The 23,998-nt window shown below is 30.6% G+C and overlaps 3 protein-coding genes across 4 annotated transcripts; 2 read left to right on the top strand and 1 right to left on the bottom strand.

Annotated features, from left to right (window-relative positions):
• Positions 1-589: 589 nt before the first annotated feature.
• LOC114162848 (WAT1-related protein At3g28050-like) lies at positions 590-3,017 on the top strand. Its single transcript, XM_028046827.2, has 7 exons — positions 590-962; positions 1,085-1,150; positions 1,273-1,386; positions 1,595-1,832; positions 1,934-2,092; positions 2,187-2,338; positions 2,539-3,017. Exons 1-7 carry the CDS (start codon positions 790-792, stop codon positions 2,687-2,689), a joined length of 1,053 nt encoding a protein of 350 aa, XP_027902628.1. The 5' UTR covers positions 590-789; the 3' UTR covers positions 2,690-3,017.
• Positions 3,018-3,994: 977 nt separating this feature from the next.
• On the bottom strand, positions 3,995-8,084 carry LOC114164332 (WAT1-related protein At5g40240-like). Its single transcript, XM_028048966.2, has 7 exons — positions 7,747-8,084; positions 7,580-7,642; positions 7,191-7,304; positions 5,028-5,262; positions 4,762-4,920; positions 4,525-4,676; positions 3,995-4,444 (listed from the first exon to the last, which is right to left on the bottom strand). Exons 1-7 carry the CDS (start codon positions 7,920-7,922, stop codon positions 4,282-4,284), a joined length of 1,062 nt encoding a protein of 353 aa, XP_027904767.1. The 5' UTR covers positions 7,923-8,084; the 3' UTR covers positions 3,995-4,281.
• Positions 8,085-13,362: 5,278 nt separating this feature from the next.
• On the top strand, positions 13,363-16,215 carry LOC114195856 (WAT1-related protein At1g70260-like). Of its 2 annotated transcripts, XM_028086276.2 has the most exons (7): positions 13,363-13,657; positions 13,771-13,833; positions 13,931-14,047; positions 14,839-15,079; positions 15,205-15,363; positions 15,459-15,610; positions 15,758-16,215. In XM_028086276.2, the coding sequence occupies exons 1-7, from the start codon at positions 13,458-13,460 to the stop codon at positions 15,915-15,917; spliced, it is 1,092 nt and encodes a 363-aa protein (XP_027942077.1). In that variant the 5' UTR covers positions 13,363-13,457; the 3' UTR covers positions 15,918-16,215. The 2 variants fall into 2 exon arrangements, with proteins under 2 accessions (XP_027942077.1, XP_085523344.1); XM_085667218.1 differs by lacking the exon at positions 13,931-14,047.
• The last annotated feature ends 7,783 nt before the right edge of the window (positions 16,216-23,998 follow it).

Below are 23,998 nucleotides of genomic sequence, written 5' to 3' on the forward strand. Positions count from 1 at the left end.
CATATGAAATATTTTCTCTTAGATGTGTAGTGATGGCCTACTTATACCATGTTGTTATGGTTATGGTGTTTTTGTGTCTTTGTGAGATTGTTATAGGTGGTTTAAAGAGTCACCATGACAAACCATCATCAAGCTTTGATATCACTTATGTGTTTTTTTATTTGGACAATAATATTTTTATAACTTTTTTTTTCAATATGAAATGACATTTTTTAAATATTTTTAAAATATAAAAAAAATGAAAAAATATCATCTCAAATTTTAAGAAAAAATGGTTAAAATTTAATTTTTAAAAGATTATTTTCCTTTTTTTTAGAACTGTGTCACCAAAGAGATATTATATATATGATTTCAATTTAACATATATTAACATTCCACTTTTAACTCAAAATTTAAGAAAATAAATTTATGAATCTTTATATATATATATATATATATATATATATATATATATATATATATTTATATATATAATCTCTGTCTTCTAACTTTGTCATCCCTTATAAGTTGTATATATAATCTCTCCCTTGTATCGTCAGATAAAAATAAACACATGATTATCAAATGCATAATCCACGCAATGATCCCTTTTATTAGTTTTGAAGATAATTTCTGTTCTCTGTGCCCCACCAAATTTCAGTCATTTTCAGTTGTCTCCACTTGAACTGGTGCAATCAGAAACACTTTCGTCTTTATAATAAACTCCTCCTCGGAGCGAGTGAATGAATATTAAGCATCTTCTCATGCTTAGCAAATTGCATTCACCAGAATTTCCTTCAGAAAACCACCATGAGGGAATTGGGTGTGGTTGCTCTCCTTTTATCCATAGAGTTCTTGGATGTGATTGTTTACACTCTAAGCAAAGCAGCCATGAAGAAGGGCATGAATGATTTTGTGTTCGTCATGTACTCCAATGCCTTGGCATCTTGCTTACTTCTTCCCATAACCTTATTCTTTCACAGGTATCTCCATCGATATTTCTTTTCTTTTCTTTTCTTTTCCCTTTACCCATATATTAACGAATTCTAGACAAGTAAATACGTTGTCCTCTCTCTCTCTCTCTTTTTAATCGTTTTCATGGCAGGAAAAGAGCTCCTCCGCCACTCACTTATTCCGTTGTTGGCCAAATATTTTTTAATGGCGTGTTAAGGTAATTACTTTTTTCAGTGTAACAATCTCAATTTTGGTTTAACCTGAATGAATGTCTTGTTGATGAGGGAGCAGGTTTATGGTTATTCATTTTCTACTCTTGTGTTGTTGTCTGTCTTGCAGTTGTAGTGTTCAGATGCTCAGGTTTTTTGGAATCGGTTTCAGCTCTCCTACTTTAGCAACTGCAATGTCTGACTTAATCCCTGCTTTTACCTTCATACTGGCCATCTTCTTCAGGTTCTTATCTTTGATCTCATTTTGTAACAACTGTTTTCTCTTGAAGGCACTGAACCGCAAGCAGATTTCTTATCACAATTTTTACTCAGAAACTTGAGATCTCAGCAGTGAAATGTGACGAGTGCAATCACATTTTGGAATTAATAGCTACCTTATAGTAGGTATTGCATAATTTTCATAGTTAATCCGTTTGGTAATTGTGGCACAGGATGGAAAAATTGGATTGGAAAACTAACAGCACACGGGCCAAGTCCATCGGGACATTTGTATCAATCACTGGAGCCTTGTTAATTACTCTGTACAAAGGCAAGGCAATCATAAATAATCACCCATCTAATAAATTGTTTCCCAAAAACCTTGTTTCATCTGAGCAATTTGATTGGGTAATTGGAGCAATGTTGCTTGTGGGTCATAGCTTTGTTCTCTCATTGTTGTTTATAGTTCAGGTAACTAATGCAGATATCGAACACCCTTTTGGCTTATGTGCAAATGAGTATAACAAATGCTCAAAAATATTGGTTTCACTTAGTTTCTTTCGAATTTGTAGACATGGATAATCAGAAATTACCCTGCAGAGCTTATTGTGGTACTCATTCGCGGTATATTAGTAGCTCTACTATCCGTTCCAGCTTCTCTGATTTCAGTTAAGGATTCAAGGGCTTTGAAATTGGGATTTGATGTGCAGTTGATAGCTATTATATGTCAAGTAAGAATAGAGACTGTGAAACTATTCCCTGACAGTATTATACAAGTTCTGTTGTTCTGATTTTTGGGTTAACTTGGTGTGTTTCTGAATGTAGGCAATTTTCAGCGTATCCTTTCGAAGTGTTGTTCATATATGGGTGATGGGAAAGAAGGGCCCTCTCTATGTTGCAATGTTTAAGCCAATTGGAATAGTGTTTGCGGCTATAATGGGAATTTCGTTTCTGGGTGACTCTCTATATCTTGGCAGGTATAAATTTCTTTCATGTCTTAATCATAAGAGAAAAGTGGAAGAATGCTTTTCGTTTGCGTGTGAGTGATCACAGTCTAAGGAAGACAATTAGGAAAGGGGAATATTCTAAGTTTGTGTATGTGAATGCGATTGAAAAAAAATACTGTTTTCTTAGAAAGAATAGGATTATCAAAGTCTTGGCTTTGTTTTGTGTACAGTGTGCTTGGAGCAGCCATAGTGGTGATTGGTTTTTATGGTGTTCTTTGGGGGAAAAGCCAAGAGAGAACAAAGGAAGAGAGTGAAGATCATACGTTGGAATCATCCTCGCCCGTTGCCCCTCTTTTGCAGAACAAGAGAATGGAAGAATAGAATCATCCCATCCCAGTGATAATGATTTTTGACAAATGCTGAATTTATGAGCACTTACAGATATCTAATATTTTGACGGCAGAATGAAAAAAAAAATATATATATATATATATATATATATATATATATATATTATGGCAGACTGAAAAAATAAAATATATTTTTTTCAGTCTAATTTGATAAGATAACATGGGTCTGTTTTTGTTCAAAGCATTGGCCCCTTGATTTGCAGCACTGCACCTTTGATAGTCTCTTGCTTCAGATCTTCATTTCTTGAGTATCAATATGACCCGTTTAAATTGTCACTGCATTTACTGTTTTTGAATTACTTTCTAGTATTTGTTCTTATAAGACATTTTTTAATATGTTTTTTTAAGTATGGTCCATACATTACATGAAAAAATATTAAACATAGTTAGAAAAAATACCACAAATACAGGCACTTAATATAATTACATCTCTCTTTTATGTTCAAATTTCCATAGTAATTTTGTTTGCAACATTATCATTATTTTACTTAATTTTAAATAAATATTAAATTTAAATTATCTATGTAAACACAAAATTGTGTCCCCTTTTTTATTATATAATGAGTTTATTTTTCTTCTCTTTCCTTACTCTTTTTAAATTTAAAATTTAATCAGCGCAATAGAAGATATAGAAAAAAAATTGTTTTGGACCAAACCTTCAACATGCAGTCCTATTTTATTAATCAATACACATAATAAACAAACAAGATGAAAGATAAAAAGAGAAAAAAAAAAGAAGGAAAACTCTTTAAATTCTGGTGATAAATATGTGAACAATTTAAACCCATTTCTCAATGAAAATACGTGGAACCATCATTTCCGCGAGATGTCGTAGCATTTTGTTATAGGATTTTCATTTCTGAATGACGTTATAGATTGTTCGTACTAGGCTTCTTATTTTCTTGAAATGCGACTTGATGTTCATATCAGACGAACTTTTCTTTTCCAACAATGATACGTAGACGTCAACAAATATAAAGACCCATTTAACATATATCATTTTCATTTTTTCTTGTCACATCTTATCACCTACATAGAGACCCATCCCTCGTCACAGTCTTTCTCTCTCGTGGTGTAGAGTGTAGAGTGTTGACAACCTTTTTTATTTTTTTTAAAAGACTATGATATTTTAACAATTTTTTTATAAAATTTAACAAAGTTTATTTTTTAATATACATCCAATTTTTTTTCTTCATTTTCAAGTTACATAAAATTTATTTTTCATTTATTGAGGTGTCATCACATATTTATTATAAAAATATTTATTATAAAAATGTTGATCAACAAAATTTTATTAAAAAATAATTTTCCAAATAAAAATATTACAACATGACTTATGAACAAAACAAAACATTTTACAACTCACAAAGTTGATGTCATCTTTAAATTCCAACTATAGATCGACACACCTACACACTAGTAATTAGGTAACCACTAGTCCTCATCCTCAAAAGAAAGGAGAGAAATAATATACTTCAGAGACAGGACAGATTCCTTTATTCTGAGTACAATATTAAAAACTGCCTATTTGATGGCAGAATTGGAGAATCCTTTTAAGATGAACTAATGCCCCTGTATGTTGTCTTCATGGCTGTTTTCCTCCAAAAGGGGCTCATCTCCCACTTTCGGATAACGTATCATTCTCACTCCACCATCTTTAATGTCTTCGGCTTTCCCCCATAACACAGAATAAAACCCGACAACAATCACAATAGCACCAACCAGACTGCATTGAATGGTAACAATGAATTCATATTGGATAAAATAAACTCAATAGTACAATCAAACACAAGCTACACAACCCACCTTCCAAGATAGAATGCGTCTCCGAGGAAGAGGACACCTAAAACCACTGATATGACTATTCCTAAGGGCTTGAACATGGAAACAAAAACTGGTCCTGTCTGGTGCAAACACCAAGAACTAACACCAACTTGAAATGCAGAGCCCATGACTCCCTGTCAATGTTTACAGATGAAGGTCATACTTCTAGGTAAAGATAATGCAGTAATTATTAGCGGTAATTTGATTTATTTTGATTACCGAGTATAAAACTGCAAGCAACCTTAACTTAGGTTCCAAGCTCCAAGCACTGATGTCTCTTTCCACAACTAAACAAGTCACACCAGATTGAATGGCCACAAAGAAACAATAAAAGAATACAACAATCAACTCTGCTGGATACTTTTTAAGAGTAGAAGCCTGTAATATAGCAAATTACATTAACCAAACATAGAGTATTTGAACCATGCTGGTAGAAATCACAGATTATGAGAGCTCTGTCAATAATACTATGGTGGTAACTTTACCTGTAAAATAATATATGCTGAAGCCATCACACAATCAACAGCGAGAAATAATCCTGCAAGTATCCAATTAGAATCTTCCGATAAAAGTGGCTTCGGAGATGAGTTTGCCGATGACACTCCCAGCAAAAGTGCAGGGCCCTTGTACAAAGTCACAATAAATGCACCAGCAATTGATACTATTGTTCCCAAGGACTTAGCTAGGCTGCTAAATTTTCTCCAATCTAATTGTTCCATTCTGGAACCAGAAAGTGGGAAAAGTTTAAATAAATCTATAGCGGTGAACCACCAATAGAAAAACAACAATGTCATCATTTGCTCTTTAATGAAATAAAGTACACATTTTGCGAGCCTTTAATCTTAAAATAACTAAAAAAGACTTTCCAATTTACCCACCCGACTAAACTCTTCATTTGATCCAGATATATGTTTATATAAAGAATCATTTTTGCTGATAAAAAAAATTATATAAATACAGAATCATGAAGTTATCGTGTTGGCATCAGGTGTCCAAACTCCAAAATGAAATATTTTTTATTTTATTTTCAAGAGAAAACATAATTGGCAATCTATAGCACCTAGAACACCAAAGAGTTAGACAAAGCCTAGAAGGCTCCAAAGCCAATTTTCCTCTTTATTCATCATTGCTACTACTATGATGACCACAACCAGAGCGCTTGGAGGGATAGATCCAGATTATCTGGAACAACTTCATCTAAAGGGAAGAGAATTTCTGGAAAAACAAACCAGAAATGGAATTCAAAGATTATGGTAAGAATCTTGGGAGAACCATGCCAAAAGAGCCAGTCGCTATGGTTAGAAAGCCCAAAGCCTTATTGTACACTAGAATTCCAACTTTGAATCAAACTCCTATCGAGACTAAGACGGTCTAACCAATCTAAAACTACTAAACCATCCCTATATAAAACTTTTTGATGATAACTATTATTCAATGTGACTTATACATATGTATATGTTCTTTATTATAAACCTTATAATGTGTGTTTTGTACCAACACTTGTTAGATGACCTCTCATATAATTGTATAAAGTGCTAAACATATTCTACATTATCAGCTGTAACTAGAATTAAAACAAAAGTATACTTGGTAAGTTTATATCTTCTAGTTACAAAATCTGCCTAAACAAAATATTTCACAGCGTTCATACTGAAGCTAAGAAAAGAAACAAATGAAACATGAAGTGATTTATTTCATTCAATCATATACTTTTACTGCATATATTCAAATTTTTTTTATGATACGCTTTGCAGTATCTATGTAAATCCAGTCTTCAGTTTCGTAATCAAGTCATGCAACGACGATTTCAAGCAATCAGTAAAGATTACGATATTAAGAATCACTTGAAGCAATGGTCAAATTCATGAAAGTTATACAAGACTCAAGTCTAAAGTGAAGAACATATGGAAATACTAACTTACATATTCTTTCCAAGTGTTTTTGTGGGTTCTAAGTTTTGTGGGATAGTATGAATCAATCAGTGGGCCTAAACTGCTTTTTCTTAGATAGTTTCTGTACTATCTTTTGAGGTCTTAATCTTAGGAAGAGATTGAGATAGACTAACTAGGAGTGGTTTGTGTATCATATGTAATATGTGATTAATTAGTGAAACCTCTTAGTTATCTTAAGAGAGAATTAGACTAAACATAACTCGTGAGTTCAGTATAAAATTATTGTGTCGTTTTGTTTGGATAATAGAGGATTTATCGTTTGTTAGAAAAAGTCTAGAGCTCTATTCAATCCCTTTTCTAGAGTAAGTTGTTCTTACAACTCCATACCTTGCAATTTGATCCTAACATATACCCAACACTTCCATGTAATATCTATTTTAATCAAACCTAATTAATATCCACAAAACTAATAATATTCTGATCCAAACTATATATAGTTCCATGCAGTTCCCCTACGCTCAACAGTCATATGAAAATATAATCTTCACATTGTATTGATTTAATATTGAAAGCAACACGTTTAGAAACCCATTGGCAAGCAAAAACTTGGAAACCACATCTAGTTTGTGGAACCAAAAATGACATTCACATTGCCCCCATAACGAAATAAATCATGTTAGAGTTAAGTACAAGAAGCAAGAGCACACACAGAAGGAAGGGTAAGGACATAAGCAAGAAGAAGGAAGCGGGATGAACCTAAAAAGAACAGCAAGTACGAAAGTAAAACCAGGAACGAGGTTGAGCATGGATGTGCTGAGTGTAGCTGAGCCGTAGTAAATCCCAGCATACCCAAAAGCCTGCGCCAAATAACTAAAACAAACTAAAACAAAACGCATTTCAGGCATTAGAATCAACTGTACTTTCAAATTAATAAATTAATTCTCCAGCTGTGTGCGTTCAGTCTCTTTCTAACTTTGTATAGCAAAAAACTGTCCGCAAATACATCAATTTAAGAACATAAAGAGTAAAATTAAGTTTTATATAAAATATGTACAAAAACTGATAACACATTTTTTTAATGCACAATATATAAATACATATATCTCTGCACAATATTCATGAAATGGGTAAATTTTTTAACTTGCCCGAGCAGTCCAAGCAGGAAGAATTCACAAAGGATGGAAAAAGTGATTGGAGGACGTTCAAATCTGCCAAGTATTATAAGCCAATCATAAATCATTAATGGCGAGGTCGAGTTCTGAAAAATAGCAACTGAACTGATAATAATTTATAGAGAAAGATAGGTGGTAACCTGTGTATAAGTAAGGAAATGGGAAGAAGAAGGAGGGCAGCGATTGTGTTGGAATAGAAGATGAAGATGAAATTGGTCATTCCTTGTGCCATGACTTTTTTGCTCAATATGATTAACCCAACCTGAGCAAACTCCGCCATAATCATTCCAACAAACGGAAGAGTCAACTTCCCCATCTTCACATAAATTGCACTTATTACCAGCGGCAGTGTTCAAGGAAAACGCGAAACCTATTTCAATTCAGAGTCAACTTCCACTCTCTGTTTCTTCCTCATTCTTATGAAACTATTTCTATCCTGTCCGGTGTTTCTATCAAGGTTTCCTCTGTACTAGAAAGCAGAACCGTTGGATTAGATCGTCTTAAACAAATTGCAGCAGAGGTTGTCAAAATCCTGTTGCGGCTGCGGACAGAAATGCAATTTACCTGTTTTCAATAATTTACACACTTAATTAGTAATTTTAATTCTTATTATTTAGTTTTTTCATTTATTTTATTCCTATATTTTATTTATTAAATTCTAATGTTTGTTAAATAAAATCTGTAATAAGTTAAATCAACTTTAAAATGGTTTAGAAATTAAGGATCGCAGCGAGATAGAATGAGGTCTATTATTCGGTTAAATCATCGAATTATTGGTTTTATTTTGGTAGTAAAATTTCAAGTAAGTCTTTTTTTTTTTCTAAATCAGGTTTTTATTTTAGAAAATTCATTATAATTAACTTTTTTTCGTTACTAGTACACACAGTTAATTATGTGATGTGTTAGCAGGTATTTTTGATTTATTTTTTAATTTTTTTTTAAATTTGTTATTTTTTATAATTTTTCTTTAAAAAAAATAAAAATGGTCACATGTCAAGTTGATGTTGTGTCACGTGGCAAAGACAGTATGGCGTGGTAGTGACAGTGTCATGTGTCATTATTGAATGTTAAAATTCTCAATTTAGTCATTATATTTGTTATTTTATCTCAATTTGATCCTAATCTTTTTAGAATTAAAGCAATTTCATCCTTATTCAAATTGAGACAAAATTTAACCTTTATATAAATGTCACAATAATATTTTTAACAAGATCAAGCTTTTATTTTATATTAAACTTTATTTAAATATTGTTTTAAATATATATATATATATATATATATATATATATATATTAATAATTTATAGGCAAATGTTAAAGTTGGTTTAAAAATATCAACTTTATAAATTGAATTGTAAAATTTTAAATAAATATATTTATTTTAAATTGTTATAAAATTGTTTTAAATTTTATATTTAAATTTATAAAGTTGTTATTTTTAAAATCACTCTAACATTTATCTATAAATTATAGATATATAAATATTTAAACAAAATTTAAATAAAGTTCAATACAAAATATGCATTAAAATAAACTTAATTTTGTTAAAATTATCATTGTAAAATCTATATAAAAAATAAATTTGGTATAAGGATGAAATTTGTGCCAGTGTCACTTCACATCGCCTTTATCCCATGTTACAACATCAGTTTGACACATGTAGGGATATCAATAAAATTCGTACCCGCGGGTATCCGTGGATAAAACCTGCAAGGTAGGATACTGATATTAAAAATGGATTTGATATCCGCATGTTAACGGAGCGGGTAAGGTATCATAGTATCTGTACCCGTACTCATTAAACTTTAATTCACAAAAATATTTCATATATATATATATATATATATATATATTAGTAAAAAACATTTTGAGTCTTCATTCAGTAATGGTGGTCAGATTCTTACCCCACATCAGAGTAGATTACTTTCAGATATTGTGGAGGCATTGATGTGTCTCCAAGACTAATTATGGAGCAACATGGAAGGTAATGAAATTAACACTTTTATTTAGATATTTTAATCAAGTGTTGTTAGAAATTTTTAATAAACTTATGTTTTCAGGCTCTTCTAGATTAAATTGGACAACATGAAACTTTATACAATGTTACAAGGTGTGGACATTGATGAAATTAGTAATTTCTTTAATATTTCATTCAAAAATAAACTATAATATAAATTGCTAGTGATTTTTTATTTGTTTATTTTTCAAGAATCAATCGAAGAAGGTGGATTTGTTGATTCAAGCACTAATTATGGTTAAATATTTATTTTTTAAAATATTTTTGTAAATACCCGCAGGTACTCGTGGATACCCACAAATATGAAAAAAAATAGGCGGATACCTGACGGATATGGGTATGGGTACGAGGCGAATATTTATCTAACAGGTAGGGTACGGGAGAACTATTACTCGTACCCTACCTGCCCCGTTGACATCCCTAGACACATGACAATTTTTATGTTTTCTAAACTATAAAAAAAGTTAAAAATTAAAAAAAAAAAAAATCACTTGTTGACACATGACACATAGCTAACAGCGTTAGTATACTACTAACAAAAATGACCTAATTGTAACAAAATTTTCAAAATAAGAAGCTGATTAAGACAATAAAAAGACCTAATTAAAATTTTTTTACAAAAGTAAAGACCAATAAAATGATTTAACTTTATTATGTTATATTCATTCTCAAAGAAAAAAAATTCATCATCGCTGTCATATCCATATTCAAGGACTATAATATTTTTCCATCCTCATGTTCATTGAAGAATGGGTATATACATGATACCTATATTCATAGCTATTTTTTTATAATTTCAATATGATTTTTTTATAAAAAATTAAAAAATTATAATAAAAAATAAACATAATATTATAAAATATTCAATATCAAATAAATATATTTTTTTAATATTAAATATTTAAAAAATATAATTATATATATATTTTAAATTAAATTATAAAATAAAATTTCATAAAAATCAAAATATTTATTAAATTTACAGACGCTCTTTTCTTTTTATCCCTTGAGTGGTTTCTGATAATTAATGGTTATGATCTTGAGATGTAATATTATAAAGATGGTTGGGGAGTGGGCTTTAAAACATGGATGGTTTCTGATTTTTTTTTTTTTTAAATTGGACAATTTAAAAATTAAAAAATATTTTAAAATTGTACACTCTAAAATTATTTTGATAAAAAAGTTGATTATATATAATTTGAAGGTAAAGAATAAATTATAGATCGTGTTCTTTAAAAGTTAAATATTTTTTATATTTACAACCTAAAAATCATATTTTTTGTAATTATCTTTAATTTAGGATTGATTTTTGAATTATGTAATTTAAAACTTATTTTAATTTTCAGATTGCACGGTCTAAATGAAGCAAAAATGAAAAGTTTTTTTTTTAATATATGTTGTGCATGAAGTCCACAAAGAAGATTGCCATGGTTTCTAAAAGCATTTATTGACTTTGTTGATATTCTACACATTGACTTTCATTTAAAATGCAAAATGATGATCCATTTCCATCATGCTTTCAAGAGAGTTCTTATGATTTTGATTTTGTATTTGTAGTTGTGTTAACAGAGTAAACTACTTCTGGTATATCAGTTTACGTTGACATTGGTCAAAACATATTGAAGAAAGAGTGCTTGCTTAGGTGTATAGATAATGAATTGTTACAATTATCAAATTTTGTTGAACTGAATTACTCAATAATTAATCAACTCTTAATTCTAAATATACATATACCTATTTATAAGAATATTTTTTATTTATCTTGTTTTACATTATACCTATTTTTTTATTTCCTCTTTCTCCCGAGTGTCCTTAAATCAGTTCTTTAATAGTATATCCAAATGAAGAAATATTGAGCGTAAGCATGTTATTACAATATCACTTCAGTATAATTAATTAATTGATTGAATGACAAACTAAAACATGTTTTGCTATGTTTTATAAATACACCGACCTTATACATCATTCTGCCCAATATTTTAACAATGTCAAAGTCATAATTTTTATTTTTCGCTTTTCCACTTTGAGGGAAAGAAACTTCCCACTTTTTTTTTTTATTTAAAAGTTTTAAATGTCGTATAAGATGAGTTCTTACTTGGAATGTGGAGGCAAAGAAAAGTCATTTTCCCCTTTAAATTTCAATTTGATATTAAACATATAGGTCCAACATATTAACTCCAATTAAGTAAATTTATGTAAATGGTTTAATTATCTTAAGCTTGTAAGTTTACTCTACTAATTTATATAACAAAATGTGATTAAGTGAATGATACAGTAGGATGTTAACAGATTTGGATCCATTCAATCAAATTGATATTCAAATTAAATTTCTTTATATTTCTAAATTTATAAAATATAATTTGAACCAATTAAGTGCTAATTAATTTCAGCATTGAATTTATAATTTACAAAATTTTCATCCCAAATTTAAAAATGAATATGAGTTTTTTTTCCCTATTATTACTTATTATGTATGAAATATTATCTTATAATTATGGTTTCTTTTGTAAATTTTATATTATTTTGTGTGTAGAAACCTTTTAAAATTAAATATGTTAATCACTTTTTTTTCCACAAAGACAAGTATTTATTTTTAAGAAAAATCACATTTATATAGTATTACATCCAATTAATATTCTCATGAGAATTAATTGAATTTTATTTTATTTTCTTCTATATCTAAATTGTTCAATATAACCACCCTTATCAATTTTATGACAATGTCATTTTAAAATATGTCAATCTTTTTTCTTTTTATTTTCTGGTCCACCTTACAGAATGAAATGATATAAGCATTATCCACTTCTTGTTAGTAGCAATGCAAATAGATCCTTATTTTATAGAATTCTCACTATGCTGCCTCCGTCAACCCTATTTTATCATTGACCACTTTTATAAAATAAAATTAGAAAAAGTTAATGGTAGCACATTGTCGATATTATTGTATAAAAGCATTTTGTGAGGGGCTCCAGTATATGAAAGGAATTTAAAATCAAAAAATAACAGGGAAGAAATTCAGCTCTCTCCTCATAGCAACCTTTCAAATTCTGAAGGAGCAACAGTAACAATGTTATGGGCTCAGTTTGGTACTTTCTAGTTTCCCCCAACACTGTATTGACCAGGCTTCGCCAACAGGCCCACCAACAAGCGCATGAGTCTTGACGACAACCTCGTCGAGTTTCATTAATTCATCTCAATTTTGACAAAAAATGTAGAAACATTCATAAAATATTTCACACATAACATTTCCCTCAGACATTAATTAACTGAATCTTTCATATTAAATATCCTCAATGGTAGGGCCACAAAAGATGTCTTCCACTAATTCATTAACCATACTAGAAAGCTTTCCCTCATTGGTCCACAATTATTCATATATTTATACCATATGGTTAAAAAACACATAAGATAAGCACAATAAACCAGAGAGTGATCCACATTAGTACATATACAAGTGTTTTCTAACCTCTGGTGGTTCAACGAGAAAACGTTAATTAAGACCAAAATGAAGAGAGGACAAATGAATGGAGAATGTAGACAAAATAAAATATATATATTCAATGATTTAAAAACGTCAGCTTTGGTCCTTTGTTTAAGAATTTGGGACACACGAGATGCAACTTCACCTCCAAAGTACCTTCCCCATTTGTTGAAGGGTTATATTTGCATGGCCCATGTCTTCTATTCCTCTCTCTTTGCTTCTTATATATATTAGCAGAAACCAAGCTTTTCAAGAGCAACTCAGTATATAGAGAGGGTAAGAGGGTTTCTATTTATACCAATACCACCATTGACATATATCACTCTTTAAGAGAGAACACAAGAAGAACATTCAATGGAGGCTAAGACTAAGATGTCTGAGGTGCTGCCGTTCATAATCATGGTGATTATGGAAGGTTGGACCATAGGACTCACTATTTTCGCAAAAACTGCAATAACTAATGGAATGAGCCCATTTGTGTTCATAGTTTATACCAATGCTTTGGCCACTATACTACTGTTCCCTTCTTCCTTTTTATCACACCAAGAGGACAGGTCCTTCTCTTTCTTCTTTCCCTCTTTCCTTAACATGCACCAAGTTGTTTGCATGGAGGATTTGTTTTGGTTCTGATTTCAATGTTCTGTTTTTTTGTTTTTTTTTTTCACAGAAAGGAGCGGCCAACTTTTACTTTCTCTTTGTTCATGCGATTCTTGTTCCTTGGTTTTATAGGGTATACACATGCATTTCTCTCTCTTGAGGGTTTTTGAATAATGGAATTAAACTTCTATGCATTTTTATGCAGTAGTATTGTATTCATGATTTTGCAGGATAACCATGACTCAGAGCTTTTTATTCCTGGGTCTAAGTTATAGTTCCCCAATACTTGTGTGTGCCATGGGACACTTGATTCCAACGTTTAACTTTCTTCTCTCTCTCATTCTCAGGTTCCTCAAAAACTTCCGTTACTTATTTCTTTATACACATCTTCATTTCGATCACAATGCACATTTGCCATATGTGTATCAAAAGATTTATGCGATATTATACTTTATTAGTAAATTGTAAAATTGTACAAAAAACGATAATATATCTGTATTGAAACGGCTTTTAGATCATTTTCACTGATGTAAAATAAAAGTCGGACGCTAACTTTTTTTCCTAATTACTGGTTAACAATCATATGCATAATAATTATTTATTATTTCATTAATTTAAATCATAAGAAATGAGAACTATAAACGCAGAAAACATTTTATAAATCAAATTATCATTACTATATATATATATATATATATATATATATATATATAATAGTATTTCATACTTTTTTCCATAAATATTTATATAGAAAAGAAAAAGTAATTTTTTTCCTTACAAATTAATTTTTTTTGTGCTTAAATAAATTTAAACTTATGAAATAAGTTTAGTTATTTTTTTTTATCGTGTTGTTTTACTGAAAGGATATGACCAAAAAACCATGTATATACTAATGAAACGACAAAACTATATATGTATGAAATTTTTATTAAATTTTATAATAATATTCCAAAAGTAATGTTTATCATGAATTCAATTTACTTTTACCATACACAAAATTTTAACTCTATCAATATATATATATCATTTCATCATATACTTGAATGATCGATATTAAAAAAAAGAATAATCATTAAGAGATGAAAAGTATGATGTGAACTTATAAATCAATTTAATTAATAGTTTTAGTTTATTTCAGGAAGGCAGAGTTGAATTTAAGAAGCACAGGTATCCAAGTCCAAATAATTGGTATCGTGGTATCAATAATGGGAGCAGTGTTAGCTGAATTCTTCAAGGGACCACTTATAAGACCCTCTTCTCACCACCTTAAACAAACGAAGCAACTTCTTGTCTTCTCCTCAACACCAGAGTTTTGGCTTCTTGGTGGCGCTTTGCTTGCTACAGCTTTTTTCTCACTTTCACTTTCCAACTTTATCCAAGTATACACCTTCTCTTTTAATTTTCAAACCCTTTTCATATTTTTTTTTTCTATCCTCAATATTATTCTTTCGAATGAATCTTCGTGGTAATTCAAGGTTGTTCTTATTACTTCTCTCCCTGCTAGAAAGAAACCATCCAGCAATATCCAGAACCAATGAAGTTGGTTTCTTATTCCAGCTTAATTGGAACGATCCTCAGTGCAGTAGTGTCGTGTATAGTCGAGAGAGACATAAATGCTTGGAAGATAAAACGTAACAAGGATCTTATTCTCATTGTTCTAACTGTGAGTATCAACACATATTCAATATCATTATTTGATATGCATAATTAATAACAGAAAAACATAATTATGTGCTGCTGATGAGAAATATTTAACAGGCACTAGTAGGAGGTGTGATTCGTCCAAATATTCAAGTATGGTTAACCAGAATGAAGGGTCCACTTTATGTATCACTTTTCAAGCCCTTTGGTATTGCCTTCGCCACTACTTTTGGACTTTGCTTCTTTTCTAATAGTCTTCATTATGGAAGGTACTTGAAGTCTCTTCAACCCATGGATATTTTTATATGCCTTTTTTTTTTCTGATGTGATTAATTATGCACAAGACTTTGGTTCACTTGATTTGTCTGTATCTCTCCTTCATACGTAATTTGTTTTTATTTGAAAAAAAAATGCAGTGTGATCGGAGCAATTTTGCTTGGAATGGGATATTATACAGTGATATATGGACAAATCAAAGGAAATGAAGAAGAGAGAAGCTCTGAAGATAGCTCTGAAGATAGCTCTGATTCTTTGGACAAGAAGATACCACTTCTGCAAGAAAAGATGGAAGTGTAAATAGAGTTATTACTATCATACTCTTTCTCACTTTCGTGTGAATAAAACTTCGAAACATATGGTTGAGAAATTCACCTATTTACCAGAACTTCCTCCATATCGTTTCATAGAAGTTTCCAGTTATATATGTAACATGAAATATATAAGTTGCGTGCAAAAAGAAAAAAGAAAAAGGTAGTGGAATTGAAACCTTTACAATATCTTCGTTGTAGAAAAGATTTCTATATGTATATATAACATGTATATTCATCGTTACTGTATTGATATATACGTGACCCACATATTTATAGTCGAGTCATTCAAATTTCCCATCGTGGTTATATAAAAGAAATTCGACAAGCCAAAAAGACTTGACAAAATATGCACAATATCAGGGTGATAGACTCTTCAAAAGAGAGAGAGCATTCTTTTTCTTGAAAAAGACAGCCAAAATCATCTTTCCCACAAATTAGACAAACTAAAGATTATAAATTTAAGTTGTTATAAAATCAAAAGGCTAAAAGAAAATTTCAACAATCAATCATAGATGTAATATTACTTTAACTATCTTTTTATAAGCAAAGTTTTATTAAAAAGACAAGTACAAAAGATGCTTTATTCCACATACAATAGTTATACAACCCATATCAAAATAAAAGAGGAACCATATGACCAATACATTAGCTAATATATATATATATATATATATATATATATATATATATATATATATATATATATATTTTAATATCCCATTTAATAGTCTAAACCATCAAACAAAACATTGCACATCCGATAGCTCAAAGCATAAAACCCAAAGTATAAACATTATGTTAGTTCCCACAAAAACTAGATAAACTGCTATACAATTTATATACACAACTTGCATTAGAGTTTTCAAAAGAGAAAACACAAGTCTAAACCAAAAACACTAGAATTTTCATAGAAACTCTAATGTGTAGCATTTCCTCCTCCTTCCTGCACAGGGCTAGTTGTAAGATCTTCAACTGCTCACACCAATCAAGTGATCATGACAAGAAATAACAGACACCAAAAACAAAAGAGACAAAAGAAGGGGAAGCTAATGGTTTAAAAAGAAAACATAAATCAATTCTATAGTTAATAACATACAACAGACACAAATAATCAATTTGTTTCACACAATTTGATAATCTAAGACTCAATTAATCCATATTCATGCATTGAGGTTGGATCCAGGCAGTTGTGCACTTGTAGTGGCATCTCATGCTCTGTAGAGCAATAGATACAGAATAAAACTCTACTACATACAAAGTTAGTCCGTTAACACCTATGGTCAAGAAAAAATCTCTAGGCTAGGACCTCATGCTACTCTCACCATATACCCCATTCCTCTCTATTTGAGAACTTGAATAGTTATTAGAGCGTCAGAATAACTTCCAAGACAATCCCCACTTCAATGCATACACTACTACAATACATAGCTAATTCTCCTTGAATTAGTACTAGCATAGATATATTTAGTTATCAATCATTATCCCAATTAACTTCTATAACCACAACATACCACTCAAATCACTCAAGAATGCAAGTTTCAGGTTCGTACTTGCTCGTCGAGCGAGTAACACTGGCCCATTCTCACCCAGCTAGTAGCACTCGCCCAACCATTGACCTGACTTAGAAATTCGCCTAGCGAGTAGCACTCGCCCAACCACTAGCCTAGGTTTGGAAGTTCCTGACTTGGAAATTCGCCCAACGAGAATTACTCGCTCAACGAGTTTGCGAATCTGCATAATTCTGTAATAAGTGTTTGGCATAATTCTGCAATCAGTGTTCTGCATAATTCTGCATATCAACTCATTCGCCAAGCGAGTAGGCTTGCCCAACGAGTAAGCAAATCTGCACAATTCTGCAGAAACTGATTTAAGCAAAAATTATACCTATTCAACCAATCCATACAACTCCAAAACCTCTATAGAGACCATTCGAGTATCAAACATTAATTCTATCAAAATATTCACACTAATTGCATCCAATTGCACCCATAACATACAATTATTCTCAAACAACAGATAAAAGCTAAGTATTTATCGTTTTCAAACATGATAACCTAGTTCACATATCAAACACATAAGTCAATTACATAATAATCATATAATAACATTCTTAACAAGTTTGTGAGACATGATAGATATTAGCTTCCCTTACTTGAGATACTATATACAAACAGTTCATAAAGAGTTCCAATACACCTCACAACCCGACAGAGTCCCCAACTCTCCCTAAGAACAAGAAGAACATGATTAGAGTGCATCGATAGAACCATTGATCAATGAAAAAACATAAGGAGAACTCAGAAGACACATGTGATCTAGAATCATCCGCATGCAAGGAGATTTAGACAAAACCAAAGAAAAGAACAGAAATTCAACTTACTCTATTTGAGAAATTGATCGGACAAAAACATAGGGTGTGTCGCAGGGATCCCCCTAGCGGTCTCTGATCGTTGAACATATGATTACAAGAGTAAAAAACTTAGAGAGAAGACATAGATGATTTTAGAAATAGTTCTTAGAGAGATAGTGTTTATAACTAATGAAACTCGTTTATTAGATTTCTATTTATATTTAAGACTTTTTAATAATAAAATAATCGAGTTCCATTATTTTAAACACTTACTCATTTTAAACAACTATTTATTAGGTTCTCACATATATGATTATCCCTATCTATAAAAGTTAATGTTTTATATTTAATTTAGTCCCTATATTTGTTATTTTTGTTCAATTTAGTCCTAATTTTGTTTAAAATTGAGCAATTTTGTTCATTTTGAAATTGAGACCAAATTTAATTTTTATATAAAAGTTATAATGATGTGAATTTTAATATATTTAGTAAAAACTGTGAATTTTAATATAAAAATTAAATTTAGTCTCAATTTGGAGAGGGAAAAAATTGGTTCATGTTAACAAAAATTGGGACTAAATTGAATAAAAATATCGAATATAGGGACCAAATTGAATATAAAAATTGACTCTGACATGTGGCATGCAGTTGGGTTGACACGTGAACATTTAAAACAATTAAAAAATAATTTAAAAAAGACAAAAAATACCCACGAAGTGATACGTGACAATCACTGTTCATGGCCGTTAATGATTTAAACGATGTTAGTACAAAATGAACAAATTGAATAAAATTGACGAAAATTGAAAATTATTTAAACACAAAAACAAAATTATGACCGATTTAAGAAAACTTAACGAAACTTGAAACGAAAAAGATATTTTAACCTAACAAGGTTTTGATTAACTCAATCGTGGAGACACTTTGTTAAATTAGAGTATATTGTTGTTTTTCCATATATTAAAGTTCTATTATTTTTATTTTTATATTGATTTTCTTTTCTCTTATCTTATTTTAGCTTAATCAATTTATTATTTTTAAGCATCATTGATATTAGAGACATTAAATAACCGATATTAATTGTATATATTTTGCTGCTATACACGTATACAGTATTGGATTTAGGAAAATTCTTATTATGCTAGGTGATCGCAATTTAATATGAAATTGACGTTAGGAAAAAAAAAGTTGCTAGTAATATAGTGTGGCGGTACGACGTTAAATTTTAAGTTTAAAAAAATTAATAAAATTTAGTCATAAGAAATGTAATTTAGGAATTTAATAATTTTAATCATTCTTGTATGTTGTTGAAAGTTTTCCGTGCAATAAAGTTGAATCATATAAAACGTGAGTTAAACAAGAGCAGGGTTCGTGAAGAACAGAATTCCGACCAGATTTTTGCTCATTTTAATACACAAAAATGGTTTCATTAAAAAATAAAATAAAATAATATTATAATACATTTTCAATAAAATGATTTTAAACTATTTTTTTAATAAACTGTTGATATTTGAAAATTTATTAATTATTTGTAAATAAATAATAAATATAATTTAATTAATTTACTAATTTAGTTAATGTTAAGATATCATAATATACTTAGCATTTTTTTTACATAAAGTTGTTGTTAATAAATTAAAACATAGTACAAGGTTATTATTAAGATTATTATTATTATTATTATTATTATTAGGGTTAAATATGTTTTTGGTCCCTCAAGTTTCAGTGAATTTTGGAATTAGTCCATTATCAAAATTTTATACCAATTTAGTTCTTCATCTCTCAAAATGTATGAATTTAGTCCTTTTAACCAAATTTTGTTAAGTTTATCTGATGTTTCAAGCGCATTTCATGATAGTATTTAAGTTAACATTGAAGCAAAAATGTGTCAAACAGTGTAAATAATTTAAATATTATCATGAAATGCGCTTGAAATGTCAGATAAACTTAACAAAATTTGGTTAAAATGACTAAATTCACGCATTTTGAAAGAAGGACTAAATTGGTTAAAAGTTTTGATGAGGGACTAATTCCAAATTTCGCTGAAACTTCCAAAAACATATTTAACCCTTATTATTATTATTATTATTATTAAATTAAGGTATCATTACTGATTAAGTTTCCTAATTTTTGATTTGGTTTAATTTGGTCTCCTAATTATTGGTTGATTGAATTTAGTCTCCCAATTATTTAAAAGGATACAATTTGGTCATCTCCACTAAGTTCGAGTTAACATCATGTTGGTATAGAACACGTGTCAAGCCTTAAAATTTTTGTTTTTTTAAATTTTTATTTTCTTTTAAAAAACTTATAAATTGTCACGTGTCAGGTTACCATCATGCCACGTGACAGTTTATAATCGTGACACATGGCAGTGGTAACAATTATTTTCAAATTACTCCACTATTTCAATTTTAGGTTCAATTTAGTACCCTTACTTTTTAAAAGGATCCAATTTTGTCCTTCTATATTTGAGACCAAAATAGTAAATAAACTTAATTATAACTTATATATACATACTAATAGATAGTAGCTAAAGTTAATAAATATTAGCTATTAGCTAGTAGCTAGTAGCTAGTAGTTAGTAGCTAGAGCTAGTAGCTAAAGCTAATAGCAAGTAGCTAGAGTTAGTAGCTAGTAGCTAAAGCTAGTAGCTAATAGTTAAAGCTAGTAGCTAGAAGCTAGAGCTAGAGCTAGTAGCTAGTAGCTAATAGCTAATAGTTAGAGCTAGTAACTAGCAGCTAGAGCTAGTCGCTAGTAGCTAGTAGCTAGAGCTAGTCACTAGAAGCTAGTAGCTAATAGCTAGAAACTAGTAGCAAGTAGCTAGCTCTAGTAGCTAATAGCTAGTAGCTAGAGCTAGTAGCTAGGGCTAGTAGCTAATAACTAGTAGCTAGTAGCTAGAGCTAGAAGTTAGTAGCTTGTAGCTAGAGCTAGTAGCTAGAGCTAGAACTAGTAGCTAGTAGCTAATAGTTAGTAGCTAGAGCTAGTATCTAGTAGCTAGAGCTTGTATCCAATAGCTAGTAGCTAGAGCTAGTATCCAGTGACTAATAGCTAGAGCTAGTATCCGGTAGCTAGTAGCTAGCAGCTAGCAGCTAGTAGCTAAAGCTAGTACGAGAGCTAGTAGCTAGTACGAGAGCTAGTAGATAGTAGCTAAAGCTAGTAGCTAGAGCTAGTAGCTAGTAACTAGTGGCTAGTAGCTAGTAGCTAGTAGCTAGAGCTAGTAGCTAGAGTTAGTAGCTAGTAACTAATAGATAATAGGTAGTAGTTAGTAGCTAGTAGCTAGTATCTAGAGCTAGTAGCTAGTAGCTAGAGCTAATAGCTAGTAGCTAGAAGCTAGAAATAGTAGCTAGTAGCTAGAGCTAGTAGCTAGTAGCTAGAGCTAGTAACAAGTAGCTAGAGCTAGTAGCTAGTAGCTAGTAACCAGTAGCTAGTAGCTAGAGCTAGAAGCTAGTAGCTAGTAGCTAGAGGTAGTTGCTAGTAGCTAGTTCCTAGAGCTAGTAGCTAGTACCTAGAGCTAGTAGCTAGTAGCTAGTAGCTAGTAGCTAGTAGCTAGTAGCTAGTAGCTAGTAGCTAGTAGCTAGTAGCTAGTAGCTAGAGCTAAAGCTAGTAGCTAGAAGCTAGAGCTAGTAGCTAGTAGCTAGTAGTTAGAGCTAGTATCTAGTAGCTAGTAGCCAAGAGCTAGAGCTAGTAGTTAGGCTAGTAGCTAGTAGTTAAAGCTAGTAGCTAGTATCTAGTAGGTAGTAGCTAGTACCTAGTAGCTAGAGCTAGTAGCTAGTAGCAAGTAGCTAGTAGCTAAAAGCTAGAGCTAGTAGCTAATAGCTAGAGCTAGTAGCTAGAGCTAATAGCTAGAGCTAGTAGCTAGAGCTACTAGCTAGTAGCTAGTAACTAGTAGCTATAAGCTAGTAGCTATAAGCTAGTAGCTAGTAGCTAGAGCTCGTAGCTAGTAGCTAGTACCTTGAGCTAGTAGCTAGTAGCTAGTAGCTAGTAGCTAGTAGGTAGTAGCTAGTAGCTAGAGCTAATAGCTAGTAACTAGTAACTAGAGCTAGAGCTAGTAGCTAGTAGCTAGTAGCTTGTAGCTAGTAGCTTGTAGCTAGTAGCTTGTAGCTTGTAGCTTATAGCTAGTAGCTTGTAGCTTGTAGCTAGTAGCTAGTAGCTATTAGCTAGAGCTAGAGCTAGAGCTAGTAGGTAGTAGCTAGAGGTAGTAGCTAGTAGCTAGTAGCTAGTAGCTAGTAGCTAGTTGCTAGAGGTGGTAACTAGTAGCTAGAGCTAGTAACTAGTAGCTAGATCTTGTAACCAGTAGCTAGAGCTAGTAACCAGTAGCTAGTAGCACATGTTGTCTTCTGTCTTCAGTCTTCAAACTTCAAGTATTGGTATATTGTCTTCTTTCAAGTACACCCTTGACATTCTTCTCTTTGCTTTATTTGAAAGTGGGCATATAAATCAAATCTAATATAGACAATGGACAATGACGTTTATGGTATGTTTGTTGTCAAATGATGAAATCAAAATAAGAATACTTAGCACGTTGTAATTGAGGTTTATTATTTGTTTATTTTGTTTATTTTTTAGGAATCAATTGGAAAATTTGGACTTTTTGATCTAAATACTAGTTAAAGAATTTTCATTTTGTTGAACATCATTTTATATTTACTTTTATAATTATTTGGACTTGTATGAACTTGAGTTTATTTGAACTTTATTTAAAATCTATGACAGTGATGTATTTTATTTTATTTGAATTTATGATTAAATATTTGTTTTTTAAATAATTTTGTAAATATTCGCGGGTATCCGTAGATACCCGCAGATATGAAAAAAATAGGCGGGTACCCGCATAACGGATACCCGACGGATATGGGTACGGATACGAGGCATATATTTATCCAGCGGGTAGGGTACATAGGAGCTACTACCCGTACCCTACCCACCCCATTGACATCCTTAACAAGAATCAAACAGTGAACAAATTTCAACCCAGAACCATTTCCAAATTTAAGTCAAATTTGAGGGACCAATACATCTTTCTTCGTTTAAAAAACTATTTTCATACTTCTGTTAAATACTAAAGGATACAAAATCGAGGCAATTGTTTGACTTTTATAAGGTTTCAAAGAAATCTTGAGAAACACATTCTTAAGGAAGATTTAGCAACGAAAATTATAATTCCAAATAAATGACTAGAATAAATATTGACTTTTAGTAATGTAACAATAACCCTCCTTTAAAATTATTTCTTTTAGTGGTAACAGTACTCGAATATGGGCTTAGTGATCCAATATGTTATTGAACAAATACAACAAGTCATTTTTAAAAGAATTTTTTTTATAAAATACAAAACTAAACTATATTTATAATATTCTTTTTAAATGTTACATTTTTAAACCATTACATTTTTTTTACCAGCAAAGAATAAATGAAGTTATATATGGAATGTAATATACATATGCACTAATTTTTTTGTCTAACTACTCATCTTTGAGTTTGAGTATGCATTCTTGGTGGACTTGTGGCAAGAATTAAACATAGATTATTTATGTGATGTAACGGACATTCATAGGCTCTTTAAAAAAAATAATTAAAATTAAGCATCAATTATCTTTCCCCTGTGCAAGCGATAGAAAATATGTTGTTTGATTCACTTCAATGTACAAACAAAAATCATGAATTCACAATTATAATAATCTTTTAAACAATATATTTTCTTACACTAACTCGCT

The sequence above is a fragment of the Vigna unguiculata genome, chromosome 9 (genome assembly GCF_037176805.1).
Source record: "Vigna unguiculata cultivar grain cowpea cultivar isolate G323 ecotype 2 chromosome 9, ASM3717680v1, whole genome shotgun sequence".
Taxonomy (NCBI): domain Eukaryota; kingdom Viridiplantae; phylum Streptophyta; class Magnoliopsida; order Fabales; family Fabaceae; genus Vigna; species Vigna unguiculata.

What these genes read in the sequence shown, in the direction of transcription:
- LOC114162848 (XM_028046827.2), top strand. Translation starts at nt 790, where the DNA reads ATGAGGGAATTGGGTGTGGTTGCTCTCCTTTTATCCATAGAGTTCTTG. An exon ending in ATAACCTTATTCTTTCACAG is followed by an intron (nt 963 to 1,084) that starts GTATCTCCATCG and finishes TTTTCATGGCAG; the next exon opens with GAAAAGAGCTCCTCCGCCAC. An exon ending in TTTTTTAATGGCGTGTTAAG is followed by an intron (nt 1,151 to 1,272) that starts GTAATTACTTTT and finishes TCTGTCTTGCAG; the next exon opens with TTGTAGTGTTCAGATGCTCA.
- LOC114164332 (XM_028048966.2), bottom strand. Translation starts at nt 7,922, where the DNA reads ATGGGGAAGTTGACTCTTCCGTTTGTTGGAATGATTATGGCGGAGTTT. An exon ending in CAGCATATATTATTTTACAG is followed by an intron (nt 4,921 to 5,027) that starts GTAAAGTTACCA and finishes GCTATATTACAG; the next exon opens with GCTTCTACTCTTAAAAAGTA. An exon ending in TGCTTGCAGTTTTATACTCG is followed by an intron (nt 4,677 to 4,761) that starts GTAATCAAAATA and finishes AAACATTGACAG; the next exon opens with GGAGTCATGGGCTCTGCATT.
- LOC114195856 (XM_028086276.2), top strand. Translation starts at nt 13,458, where the DNA reads ATGGAGGCTAAGACTAAGATGTCTGAGGTGCTGCCGTTCATAATCATG. An exon ending in CTTCTCTCTCTCATTCTCAG is followed by an intron (nt 14,048 to 14,838) that starts GTTCCTCAAAAA and finishes AGTTTATTTCAG; the next exon opens with GAAGGCAGAGTTGAATTTAA. An exon ending in TTATTCTCATTGTTCTAACT is followed by an intron (nt 15,364 to 15,458) that starts GTGAGTATCAAC and finishes AATATTTAACAG; the next exon opens with GCACTAGTAGGAGGTGTGAT.